Genomic DNA, 13,494 nt, shown 5'->3' with positions numbered 1-13,494 from the left:
TTCTAGCCTTCATATTTGTACATCTTGTATTAAGAGCAAGAGAGAGACAGCTCTCTCTTACTCCCAAACATTCAAAGCATAAAGCAAAACTGTACTTCTCTCCGACTGGCTTACTGAACCAATTACTGATGCTAGAGAAATTCCATATGTTGATTGGCTTACGTCTGATTCACTGCACAATGACTGCAGCAAGAGACTAGAGACTGTTAACCAGCTTTTGTCAAACAAGTCTCAACTCTGGAGCAAGTGAAATCAATTCCACCAACCAGATTTCTGCTACACTGCCGGAGGAGGATATGTAAAAAACACATCTACGTGTATATTTTGTAAGTCATTTTCTCTAGACCACTGGTGGACGCCAGCAATCTAAGTGAATGAACTGCAGCTAATTTGGTGGTTCCAGAATGGTCAAAAATACTTAAAAAGTTATACACACACATATGTATACACACATATATATGAGCCCTGGTGGCTCAGATGATAAAGAACGTGGTAGAGAATCCACTTGCAATGCAGGAGACCTGGGTTCTATCTCTGGGTTGGAAAGATCCCCTGGAGAAGGGAATGGCTACCCACTCCAGGATTCTTGCCTGGAAAATTTCATGGACAGAGGAGCCTGGCGAGCTTCAGTTCAAGGGGTTGCAAAGAGTCAGACATGACTGAAGCGACTTAGCACGCATGCACGCATATATATATATATATATATTCCACAAATTTAGAACATAAAATTATTTTCATAGAAGTGTAAGCTTTCCTATATTTTTATTTTTAAAGATTATCCATGTTATAAACAGTTGTTTGCTGCTGAAAATCAGTCAGTAGAACTCCTCTAGGCCAATGGAGCTTCTCACCATGCAGTCTGTGCTGTCTACTTGATTATGAATTTTATGAGGCTACATTTATTACTGCTCACTTTTATATTCTGAGCCACAGCACTATGACTGGGATACACTTAATACCCTCATAAGTACTCAGTGAGTGTTTGTTGAATGAATGCTTCCTTAACATGCATATTTCTCACTTCTATAGAAGAACCTATCTCTTTGCGACCCCGTGGACTGTAGCTTACCAGGCTCCTCTGTCCATGGGATTTTTCAGGCAAGTGTGCTGGAGTGGGTTGCCGTTTCCTTCTCACTTCTATTATACTGTGTTTAGTCACAGTTCATAAAAATGGTTTACTGGTCAAGAATAATGATGAGCATATTAAATTAATGTAAATTATGTAAACTTAAATAGTGAGCTGATTCTACCGTAAATATAGAATGAGAAAATGAAAGTGCTGGGCAAATGGAACTGTGTAAAATGATGATTTGATATGAAGAAATGAAATATAAAATTGTGAATATGAAGTATAAATGTTCATTATTAAGTCTATATAAAATTCGGGTTTTTATTGAGTTGGTGAAGTTTTACCTCTGCATCTTAATTTATTGCATATTATAAAACTATCAGATATGATATATATAAGTTATAGGGAGGTCACTCATAAAATAGAAACAGAGTGTATAGCTTCTAAATCCATATAGGGAAAATTATGGTTAAAAAATACCCACAATTTAATACTAAATAATACTCAATAAATCAAAAGGAAGCAATTAAGGATGAAAAAACGCAATGAAATAAAACATGGAAGAGGAGGTAAAGTAAAAGCACAGCCTATGGTAGTTAATTTAAACCCAGTTGATTTTATATTACAGTAAATGCAAATGAACTAAATTCACCTTTAAAAAGGCCACATTGCTAGGCTGGATAGAAATACAAATTATATGCCGTTTAAAAGAAACATAAGAGGATGAGATGGTTGAATGGCATCACCGATTCACGGATATGAGTTTGAGCAAACTCCAGGAGATAGTAAAGGACAGGGAGGCCTGGCGTGCTGCAGTCCACGGAGTTGCAAAGACTTGGACATGACTGAGTGACTGACCAACAACAACAACCTAGAACATAGGATATAGGAAGGTTGAAATTAAAACATGCAAAATACCTCATTCAAACTGTAAAAAAAATAAAGCTGATATAGCTATATTAATATTGAACAAAATAGACTTTAGACATTTCTAGAGACAAAAGAGCCATTTCATAATATCAAAACATCATCTCACCAGGAAGATATGTCAGTTTTTAATTTGTATGCACTTAATAACATGTTCTTAAATGCATAAAGCAAAGGATGATTTGAACAATATACTTGAGAATTTTGACCTAAATTGATATACAGATGTTATAGTCACCTTTCAGAATTGAGATAGACCCTTCAATCAAACTTTGGTTCAGATGTTGATATTGGTGATTCCACACACATACCAAAAAGATATGAAATGTTCTATTTTTTTATTCAAATAATGGGCCAAATACTTGGAAATTGAATAACACATTTCTAAGTAACCTCTGAGTCAAAGAATAAATCGCAAGGAAATTTAGCATATATTTTAAAGGATATGGCTCTTCTCATTTTCTTTCAGAAAACAGAGTAGATGGGAAGACTTTCCTACTAGTTTTATGAGACTAACTTAACCTTGATACCAAAACCTGAAAAAGAGGCAACAGAAAAATATCACAGAACAATATTCTTAATAAACATAGACGCAAACACCTCTAAACAAATACTAGCAAATAAAATTGAGCAGTATGTTAAAGGATATCATTATATCATCCTGATAATGCAAAGCTGGTTTAATATTAACAGCCTCAAGGAAGAGTTATATGATTATTTCAACAGATGTAGAAAAATATTTTACAAAAGTCAATATTCATTCACCATAAAAACTTTTAGCAAACTAGGAATAAAAGGGGAAAAATTTCCCCTGTCTGACAAAGGCTATCTATGTAAACCTATAGTTAATCTTAATAATAATGAGACATTGAATACTTTTACATTAGGAACAAAACAATGACAACCACTCTTACCATTTCTTTTAGACAACTGAACTGGCAATCTTAGCCTATACAATAAAGAAAGAAAAAGAAATAAGGGGTATGATGACTGGAAAGAAAGATGTAACATTGTATTTGTAGACAAAATGTGTTTTGGAAAATCCTAAGAAATTTACCGAAGACTCTATTACAATTAGTAAAGCATGGAGTGTTTGTTATTGTTCAGTCGCTCTCATGTTGGACTCTCTGCAATCCCATGAACTGCAGCACACCAAGTTACAGGATACAAGGTCAACATACTAGATCCTCATTATTCACTGAAGTTATATTCTATAAAGATGTTGTGAACACTGAATTAGCAAATGTTAAACAACTGCTCCTGGGGAAAGTACAGGGTTAGGTGCCTGTGACCCTCTGAGCACAACATTTTTGTCAATTCGTATGTAAACTTTTTAATGTATGCTTTGTTTAAAGACATCTTTTAAAATACATATTATTGATTCAATAACGTTTTAACTCATGGCCACAGCATTACAACTCATCCCTGAACAAAATTTATCTAACACATGTATTTTCCCTGTGAGGCACATCACAACCATCTTGTGCTTAAGAGAGCAGTTTGGCACTATCCTTGGGGGACACTTTAAAAAAAAAAAACTCACCAACAGAAAAGATAAAAAAGTAACAGTCATGACACTAAATATACCCTGAAAAGGACACTTGTTTACATTATGACAAATAAGACAAGAAGACAGAATGTTGCCTTCCTTGATCTCAGCTGGGAGGTGTGTGCTGGTTGACTTAAATTTCTCATCACTCTGCTTGTGTCTTTGAATCAACATGAAGGCACTGTGAGTACTGACTTTGGGGTTACAAATATACTTTAGCAATGAAGTGAATTCGCAAATACAGAATCTATAAACAATGAGAATCAATTATATATAAATTCTATTACTATGTGTTAGCAAAAAGAATTGAAAGTAAAACTAAAATATTTTTAAAATATAAAAAGTCATGAATAAATTTACTTCAGAATAAAACTTAAACTGAAACCTACAAAATTTTGCTGAAAAATGGTCTTAATAAATGAAGAGATATCTCATATTCATACAGTGGAAGATTCAGTATTATTAAGATATTTATCTTCCTCAATTTATCTATAGTCAGTATAATCCTAATAAAAATGTCCAAAATCATTTTTTTTGTACAAATTGGCAAGCTGATCCTAAAATTTATATGGAAATGCAAAGACCTAGAGTAGCTAAAACAATTTTGTAAAATAAAAATGAAATTGGGGGGAGTTACACGATTTCAAGACTTAGTACAGTATTCATGACAGTATGGTATTCACGTAAAAAGTTTAAAATGGAAAAGAATAGTAAGTATAGAAGGAGATACACACATGTACAGGTCAATCGATTTTTTTTTAAAAATTGCCAATGCAATTCAATGGGAGAAAGGAACTTCTTGCACCAAGTTATATCCCTTGTAGCTCAGTCAGTAAAGAGTCTGCCTGCAGTGCAGCAGACCCAGGTTTGATCCCTGGGTTGAGAAGATCCCCTGGAGAAGGGAATGGCAACCCACTCCAGTATTCTTGCTTGGAGAATCCCATGGACAGAGGAGCCAGGCAGGCTACAGTCCATGGGGTCGCAAGAGTAAGACACGACTTAGCAACTAAACCATCACCATATGGGAACAACTGGGCTTCCATATGGAAAAGAAAATGAATTTTGATCCCTATTTCACAGTATTCGCACAAATTAATTCAAGAAGGATAATAGTCCTGAATGTGATAATAAATCTATAAAGCCTCCAGAAGTAAACAGAGAATATCTTTGCAAACTTTGGACAGGCAAATCATTTTAAAGGGAACATCAAAAAGCATTTGCCAGGATTTCCCTGGCAATGCAGCTTAATCAATGGATTAAACTTTATAATTCAAAACAGAAGTATTTCATATAGAACATATATAGAACCCATACAAATCAATAATAAAATGATAATTCAAATTTTAGAAATGGGCAAAAGATCTGAATATTTCCTTCACAAAAGAAATAAAAATGACTAAAAAGCACATAAAAACATGATCAACAGCATTAGACATCAGGGAAAATAAAATTAAAGTAACAATGAGATGGCCAAAAAAGCCATGCTAGGATCATTAAAAATAATAAAGGCTCACAACAGGACATGTTGGCAACCACGTGGGCAGCTGGAACTCTGTATACGCTGCTGGAGAGAGTGTGAAATTAACACCTTGAAAAATGCATGGCAGTTCCTTAGAAAGTCAAACTTATAATGACCCAGTAGCTCCACTGAATTTTATAAAATGTCTTTATTCATAATATCCCCAAAGTTAGAAACAACCCAATAGAGTGGATAAACAAATTGTAGTATCTTCACACTATGCAATAAAAATTACTATTTCAGATATGTGGAACAATATGAGTGATTCTTAAAAATACATCTGTTGGGTAAAAGATGCCTGACACAAGAGTACACACTGTATTGTTCTATTTACAGGAAGTTCTAGAACAGACAAAATTAACCAATCAATGGTCAAAGAATTTAGAAAAATAGCTGCTCATAGGGAAAGGCAATTGGCTAGAACAACTTTTCTCAAGCGATTAAAATGTTTTATATCTTAATTGGGATGTTGATATTTTCAAAATTAATCAGATTTTATACTTAAGTGCATTTCACTGTATATAAATTTCATCTTAAAGAAAGTTCTTGAATTATCTCTTCTCTGCACAAAAACCATCCTCAAGAACACACACACATACTGTACATGAACTCGTCAGGTTGCAAAACTTGAAATCTATCATTGAGAATGTGGAACGACCGAGCATGTATTGTGGGAATGTGAACTGGTAATGACTTCAGCAAACAATTTACAATATTTAATGTAGTTGAAGATGTGCATCTGACCCAGAAATTCCATCACTAATTGTGTGCTCTCAAAACTCAACTGTGAACAAGTATATTCAAAGCAGAATTGTATGTAACAGTTATAAACTAGCAATCACAATGCCCATCAACAGGAAAATGAATAGATAAAGTATACATTGACCATACAGCCAAATATCAAACAGCAGTAAAAACAACAACAACAACAAAAGCTGACATTTATTCCCATCAATTATGTTTTTGGGTAGAGCGTCTCAGAAACAGAATACCAAGTAGAAAAAAAATATGCAGAAAAAATGCATATTGCATGATACTATTTATATAAAATATAAAGTCAATTCAATGAACTCCCTATGCGTATGTATATAAATAGGAATGGTATGAAGACATGAATGAATGATAAGCATCAAATTCAGGATTGTGGTTACCTCTAGGGAAAGAGCTACACAGAGGCTCCTTTTCTACTTGTGGTGTTTTATTTTTAAAATGTGAAGCAAATGTGGAAAAATATCTGTTATGCTTGGTGGTGGATACAGGGTTTTATTTGAGATACTGTTCTACCTACATTTCTGCATGTTGAAATATTTCAAGATAAACAAAGAGAAGAAAGAAGTCAACTCTCCAAAAACTCAAGTTTAGAGAGAGTGATATAAGGAATAGTTTCATTGTCTCCTGAAGAAAAACTGTAAAGAATTTCATTGCCCAAAATATAGGAGTAGTCTATTCTTTGGAGCTTTGGGTATATTTTAACTCATTTATTTATCCTTTTCCTCTTTGCAGAAAGGATTTGAGGTAGCTTGCAAAAAAAAAAAAAAAATACATACAATGAGCCAGGAAAATATAAACCTAAGTAGAAAATCAGGATCAAAGATAACAAATACTCCATCAATACTGGTTAACCACAGTCAGTGTGATCAAGTTTCAAACTTGGCTCTGAACTTCTTGGCAACAGTAACCATTCCATTTCCAGCTGACCCATAAAAGCAGGTTAGGAAAACTAACCTTTGTCCTTCAAGATTTAACTTAATATTCTCCTGAGCAGTGTCTCTGTATTCTGGTTTGCATGCTTGCCTTGCTAACTAGCCGGGTTCTTCTTTCATTTGTTGTTTTGTCCCTCTTTCCTTTCCTTGCTTCTTCCTTTTCTTTCCTTCCTTTCTTTTCATTCTTTCACTTATATTACTCAGATGCCAAATGCTTAAGACGAAACATGGTTATGAACGCAGGTCCCATGTACTACTTATTGGACGAAATACTCTTGGGTGAGGTTTTTAACCTCGCAATGTCTCAGTTTTCTAGTGTTCAAATAGGGGCACATGTATATCACAGTGCAGGAAGATAAATGAGACAGTGCATGTAAGGAGCTTAAAACAGGACTCCCGTGGTGGTTCAGTGGTAAAGAATCCGCCTGCCCATGCAGGGGACATGGGTTTGATCTCTGGTCTAGGAAGCTCCCACATGCTGTGGGGCAACTAAACCCATGAGCCACAACCACTGAAGCTGAGCTCTAGAGCACTCGAATAGCAACTTCTGAAGCCCTTGTGCTCCAGGGCCACGTGCTGCAACTGCCGAATCTGCTCACCTAGAGCCTGTGTGCCACAACTCTGTGAAGCCACCAAAATGAGAAGACCCTGCATCGCAGTCAAGAGCAGACCCCACTTGCTATAACTAGAGAAAGCTGGCATGCAGCAACCAAGACTCAACATGGACAAAAATAAATTTAAAACATTTTTTTAAAAGAGCTTAAAACAGTGCATGATGCTACCCAATAAATCTTATTTGTTGTTATGATTATTATTACTCAGTGGAGCATAAGAATACCACTGTAGCCCCTACCCTGGAAAGGAACAGATCAGGAGCAGGGTGAGGCTTCATGGTCTCCTGCATCAGGCCTTTAGTGGAGTGAAGCTCACAAAGTAGGGAGCCGACCCGGACACCACCCTCAGACAGCAGCACAGCTAATTAGCCTCAGATCCGACCGCACACTTAGCCATCCCCAGACCCAACAACAGCACATGTAACCACCTAACTGCTAAACCATAACCCGGGGGATGGTATCTCCCCAGTTGGCGGATTGTGTACCTTTCTGCTTTGGAGGTGATATTCTGTTTGAGCTCGAGATTCTTTTTGGAAAAAGGCAATCCTTCAGAATACACTAGCCTTGACAGTCTCAGCCTGTGGGGTGTGCATCTTACTCCCTTCCTAAAGATCCTGGAAAACCCCGAGTAGAGATAACAACTTGTTGCAGGGATCCCCACTAGCCACAGAGAGTCCTCAGTTGATTTCAGACACAGTAGACCCAGGTCCCCTTGCCCTTTTCTCTGGGGATTATCCTCATCCTGAAAGTCCAGCAAGCATGGGTTGGGAGGAAGCTGAGTGGCAACGGATAAGGATGAGATGGGAGGACACAGTCAGTGGGATTTGGGATCAGGCAAAACAAATATTCAAGTAACAGAAATCACTCAGTGGGTAAAGTGGGGGTAAATAAGAGGGAGCTCAAGTACAAAGGGATGAAGAGACCAAGTGACTAAAGATGGGGCATTAAGGAGTTCTGATTTCAGAGACAAGACAAAACCCCTCTTACCAGGCTTGAAGCAGGTGCTCTGAGTTGAGCCAACCTGTAGGTTTGCCACCAAGCCAGTGAGTGCTGATCTTCTTTCAGTTCCTTAAATGCCTAGGAGGACTGGGGAGAGCCAAGAATGCATGTGAATGTGAAGATCTAGGCTCTTTATCATCAGGGGTGGGAGGGTCGGGGGAGACGAGGCAGCAAGCAGGAAGCTAGACAGGTCGTTTATTAAACAGCCAGGCATTCACCTGCCTGGCCTAGAGTGAGCAACCACTCCCCGCAGCCTGAGGGGTCAGATGTCCTTGCCTCTCCTATTTCCTAGAAGCCCATGAACAAGATACTATTGTTTTTCATCTCAACATCACTCTCAAGGTGGGCTCTCATTTCTATACCAAAGAAGACAGAAACCCGGGGAGGGGTCACTGTTTACCAGGCAGATGAGAGTTGGTCTGTATGTTTCAATTCGGAGAGACGGAGGATTATCAGGAAATAGTAACAGTTCTTCCTGTCCCGGGGCACCAACACCGTGGTTCAACCTGCTTCTAGAAGATAACAAAGAATAGCTTCATTTACTTTGTGCTCACTTTTATTTTTTATTTTTATTTTTTTAAATTTTACTTTACAATACTATATTGGTTTTGCCATACATTGACATGACTCTGCCATGGGTGTACATGAGTTCCCAATCCTGAATCCCCCTCCCACCTCCCTTCCCATATCATCTCTCTGGGTTAAATGCATTACCTCATCTGATCCTCACAATGATCTTATAAGATATGTGCTATTATGAGGAAACTGAGGTCCACATGGTTCACAAGCTAAAGTGAGAGCTGAAGTGCCAAGACGCAAACCCAGGACAGTGAGACTTGAAAGGCCATGTTCTGAAACATGGCTTCCTAAACTTGAGCCCTTCCTAAACTTGAGGGTGACCAAGAGCTCTTAAGGATGTAGGCCTTTCTTAGTGTAAGCAAAGCAGCTTACCTTCCTTCTTTCAAGCATTTCCGTAGGACTCTATTGTCCTGTAACCTTTGTTTTCATTTTCCCATATCCTGGTGATCCATATAGCTGTCAGGTGAAATCTGAGCAAACTGGAGAATTCCTATTTATGAACCTGTAAGATCGTGTTTCTAAAGTTGTATCACTTCTGGCTATGGTCATGGGCTCCAAAATCACTAGCATCAACCAGGACAACCCCCTGCTTATATCTTTATATCTTATTTCTCTGTTTGATCTTCAGCTGGAATTAGAAAAATTCGAAACCTTCCCTCATAAACCCCTAATACTTTTGAGATACAGGTACACATGCCTGCCTAGAAAAAGAGCCTCAGAGTAGCCAACAACAGAAAGAGACCCCATTCACAGAAGCAGACTTACTGGTTAATCACTGCATTTTACATGCAGACACCCAGGACTTCTTAAGGCAGGAACACTTTCTTCCTGTCCCTGTTCGTACTCATTTTCATATTCTCTGCTCATAGTGACCCCCAGGACTTTCTGTGGTGCGCCAAGTATGCATACTTAGAAGAATGAGGCCTCTTCCTACATAAGTAAAGAGAAGGGCTCCTACTCAGCTAAAGAGAAACGTACAATAAATATGACAATTCTGACTGGATTAAGGAGGCAAACACGTTTTCTTTTAAACTAATTTATTAATAAGTTTATTCTTCACTCATAAAAAAGAACATATTTTTGGCTTTGAAATCATGACATAAAATAAGAGGTAAGTAACTAAAAATTATCAGCTGAAAGTAGACAGAAGCAACTCATGCTGAATCATGAGCGAACACTACGTGCTTTGGGCTATAGCAGGGGCACCAGTCAAATCAAGAACCCAAGACGCAGGGCCCATTCAAGGGCCCTAAAGATTGCTCAGTTCCCAAAGGCTGTTTGGTCAATATATATAGGAAATGAATTTTCCCTTTTGCTCTTTCCTTCCTAACCTTTAACTACAAGAACAGTAGGCAATAAATGCTTTGATGCTAGTCTTTCTAGCTTGAAGGAAAAGTTTTGTTGTTGTTTTAACATTTTTTTAACCCACATATTTTCAACCATCAAAAACATAAAACTAAAAATCTCAATTGTAACTAAGCCATTTCTATTTTTGGTCTGTTATCTGCTGTAGGCAAAGCTTCATATAGGAATTTTTATTGCGGATTTCTATAACTGCATCCCTCACAAGTTCAATGAACATCTGTGGCCAAAGTTTCTGCAAAGCTTCATTTTTCATGTTGATTTCTGTGGCTTCCTTCACAAGATCCTCGATATACATCTTGCAGAATTTCTTTTTTTCCTTTATTTCCTATTAGAAAAAGAATATTTTGCATTGAGTCATAATTAAGCCCCAAGCCAAAGCAACAATTAGCTGAACCAGAGAAGCTTGATAATCTGTTCTGACCCCAGCCCTCAGAGCAGGAACAGTTTCCTAGACACTCTGACACAGAGCTCTGCTTGAGTAAAGACAGCAACTGAGGGCTTCCTTCTTGCCAGTCCACTCCCAGCTCTGTGGGACAGCTCTGTTAAAAATGTATTTCTTGGCAACTATGAGAAGAAAACTTCCAGTTGAGCTAATATGAAACTCATTTGCTAATTGTGGGGAGAAATAAAGATTTTAAGTTGCATTTTAAAAGTGCTTATTTATTGACATCACTGGATCCTAACTACAATTTCTCTGTTGATAGACTTTCTCCTTTCTCAGTGCAGGCAGTTTACCTCACACAAGTCAGCTGAATGTACAGATTCATAGCTTCTAATGGTAAATGATACTAACAATATTAATAAACAAGAGGTCAGTTAATGTGCATGCGTGCTAAGTTGCTTCAGTCATGTCTGACTCTTGCAACCCTATGGAATGTAGCCCACCAGGCTCCTCTGTCCATGGGATTCTCCAGGCAAAAAAACTGGAGTGGATTGCCATGCCCTCCTCCAGGGGATCTTCCCAACCTAGGGATCAAACCCATGTCTCTTACATCTCCTGCATTGGCAGAAGGGTTCTTTACCACTAGCACCACCTGGGAAGCCTTGAGGTCAGTTAATGTTTATATACACACATGAAATATCCACGCTCTGAATTATTTCCATATTTTAGGAAAGGATGACGTGATACATTACACTGACTTATGTGGCTGAGAATATTTGGACAAAGTTGGGGGAAAGTGAACAAGGAGAAAGAGGACATATACACAAGCCTGGGACCCAGAACTTGGCCTTCAGATGACACAATGCACCCATTCCACTTCTCGGTCTGGCAGTCTACAAATGAAAGGTGAAACTGAAAGTTGCTCAGGCATGTCCGACTCTTTGCAACCACATGGACTATAGAGTCCATGGAATTCTACAGGCCAGAATACTGGGGTAGGTAGCCTTTCCCTTCTCCAGGGGATCTTCCTAATCCAGGGATGAAACCCAGGTCTCCGGCATTGCAGGTGGACTCTTTACCAGCTGAGCCACAAGGGAAGCCCAAATGAAAGGCCTGGGTTCAAAACACAACAGAGGAAGTCTGAGACCTGAGGTAATTGGGGCATTGGGCCTGGATTTCATCCTAGAAGCTGAAACAAAGCCATTTTGATTAATGCAAGAATTTGACACTTATTTTGGCTATTGATACTTTGAGTATTCAGGCACAATGATGGAAAATGTCATAATATATGTGGAAAAAATCAATGGAATAGATCAGATAATCAGAATTATAGAGGAAGCAATTCACACAAATGGATAAGGAAATAAATAATAAATGTCAATGAGAAAATAGGTTTAACTAATTGAAAAATGATCTACTAAAACCTCCAACTCAAATCAAAATAGCAAAATAATTTTTAAAAAGTTAAATTTAAAACATCAACAAATACTGCCCTTAAAATCTACTATGAAGGTTTATAGTAACAAGGAAAATGCTTACACTATAATGCTAAGTGGAAAAAGAAAAGTACAAAATGAAGTTTTGATAGAGGCTGGGTTACATGAGTATACGTATTTGTCGAAACTTAATTGTATACCTAAGATTTATATTTCATTGTATATAAATTATGCCTCAAAATAAGAAACTATATCAATTACTGAACTCTAATGATCTGCTGGCTGAATTATTTAGGGAGAAGCATGGCAATGTGTGCAATTACTTTGAAATAAATTTAAAAAATAAGATAGATTATTGATGGATAGAGGATGGGGAAAAGCATAGATAAGTGATAAAGCAAGTACATGGTACAGTACAATACTAACAGTAGAATTTAAGTTTGGGGAATGAATGTTTACTGTAAAATTATTTCAACTTTGTCATATGTTTGAAATTTTCATTAAAAAGTTACAAAAATATATTCAATATTAATGAAAGAAAATATACTGAAGTGTCATTAAGATTGTCTTAGGGTAGTGAGATGAGTATTTCTACTCCTTTTTTCTTCTCTTCCTTTTCCAAAGTTTTACAATTTATAAAACAAAAAATAAATATGTTTTGGATTCTTCATTAATTTACAGAAGTTAACAACGAGTCCCAATTGTCACTAACTTCGTCTAACAGAGGCACATTTTGGAAATTTTCTTACGACATATAAGATTTCTCTAAATAATCACTTACCATTCAGGGGTCAACATGCTGATCTGATTTGATTTAGTTCATGTGCTAAAAGCAACAGGTCATGTATTGACCTATCATAAAAATATGCACAGATTTTGATGGGCAATAAATAACAGATGGTTCCAGCTGGTGACTTCTCTGGTGAACCAAACTTCACTAACTGTGAAATACTCTCTGGGACTCAGTCATGTGCACTAAGTTAGCTTATCAATGAGAACAGCATTTAGCTGCTCCCTTTTAATACTCAGTAAATTTGGGAAACAAGGAGAATACCAGGAAGAAAGATAAGTGTGAATCACTGCTGCTGCTGCTGCTAAATCACTTCAGTCGTGTCCGACTCTGTGCGACCCCAGAGACGGCAGCCCACCATGCTTCCCCGTCCCTGGGACTCTCCAGGCAAGAACACTGGAGTGGGTTGCCATTTCCTTCTCCAATGCATGAAAGTGAAAAGTGAAAGTGAAGCCGCTCACTCATGTCTGACCCTCAGCGACCCCGCGGACTGCAGCCTTCCAGGCTCCTCCATCCATGGGATTTTCCAGGCAAGAGTACTGGAGTGGGGTGCCATTGCCTT

At 37.6% G+C, this 13,494-nt stretch overlaps 1 protein-coding gene across 4 annotated transcripts in view; it reads right to left on the bottom strand.

Moving 5' to 3' along the window:
* Nucleotides 1-9,979: 9,979 nt before the first annotated feature.
* The window catches only part of LRRC49 (leucine rich repeat containing 49), a 154,863-nt gene continuing 151,348 nt past the window's right edge, over nt 9,980-13,494 (bottom strand). For all 4 annotated transcript variants that reach the window (XM_042252119.2, XM_012180868.5, XM_015096846.4 and 1 more), the window contains one exon: nt 9,980-10,649. In XM_042252119.2, the coding sequence (XP_042108053.1) occupies nt 10,446-10,649 (204 nt within the window). In that variant the 3' untranslated portion in view covers nt 9,980-10,445. The remainder of the gene's footprint in view (nt 10,650-13,494) is intronic.

Source organism: Ovis aries, chromosome 7, assembly GCF_016772045.2.
Source record: "Ovis aries strain OAR_USU_Benz2616 breed Rambouillet chromosome 7, ARS-UI_Ramb_v3.0, whole genome shotgun sequence".
NCBI lineage: Eukaryota > Metazoa > Chordata > Mammalia > Artiodactyla > Bovidae > Ovis > Ovis aries.
Note: the sequence above shows the minus strand (reverse complement) of the source record. Positions and strands in the feature narration are given on the sequence as shown.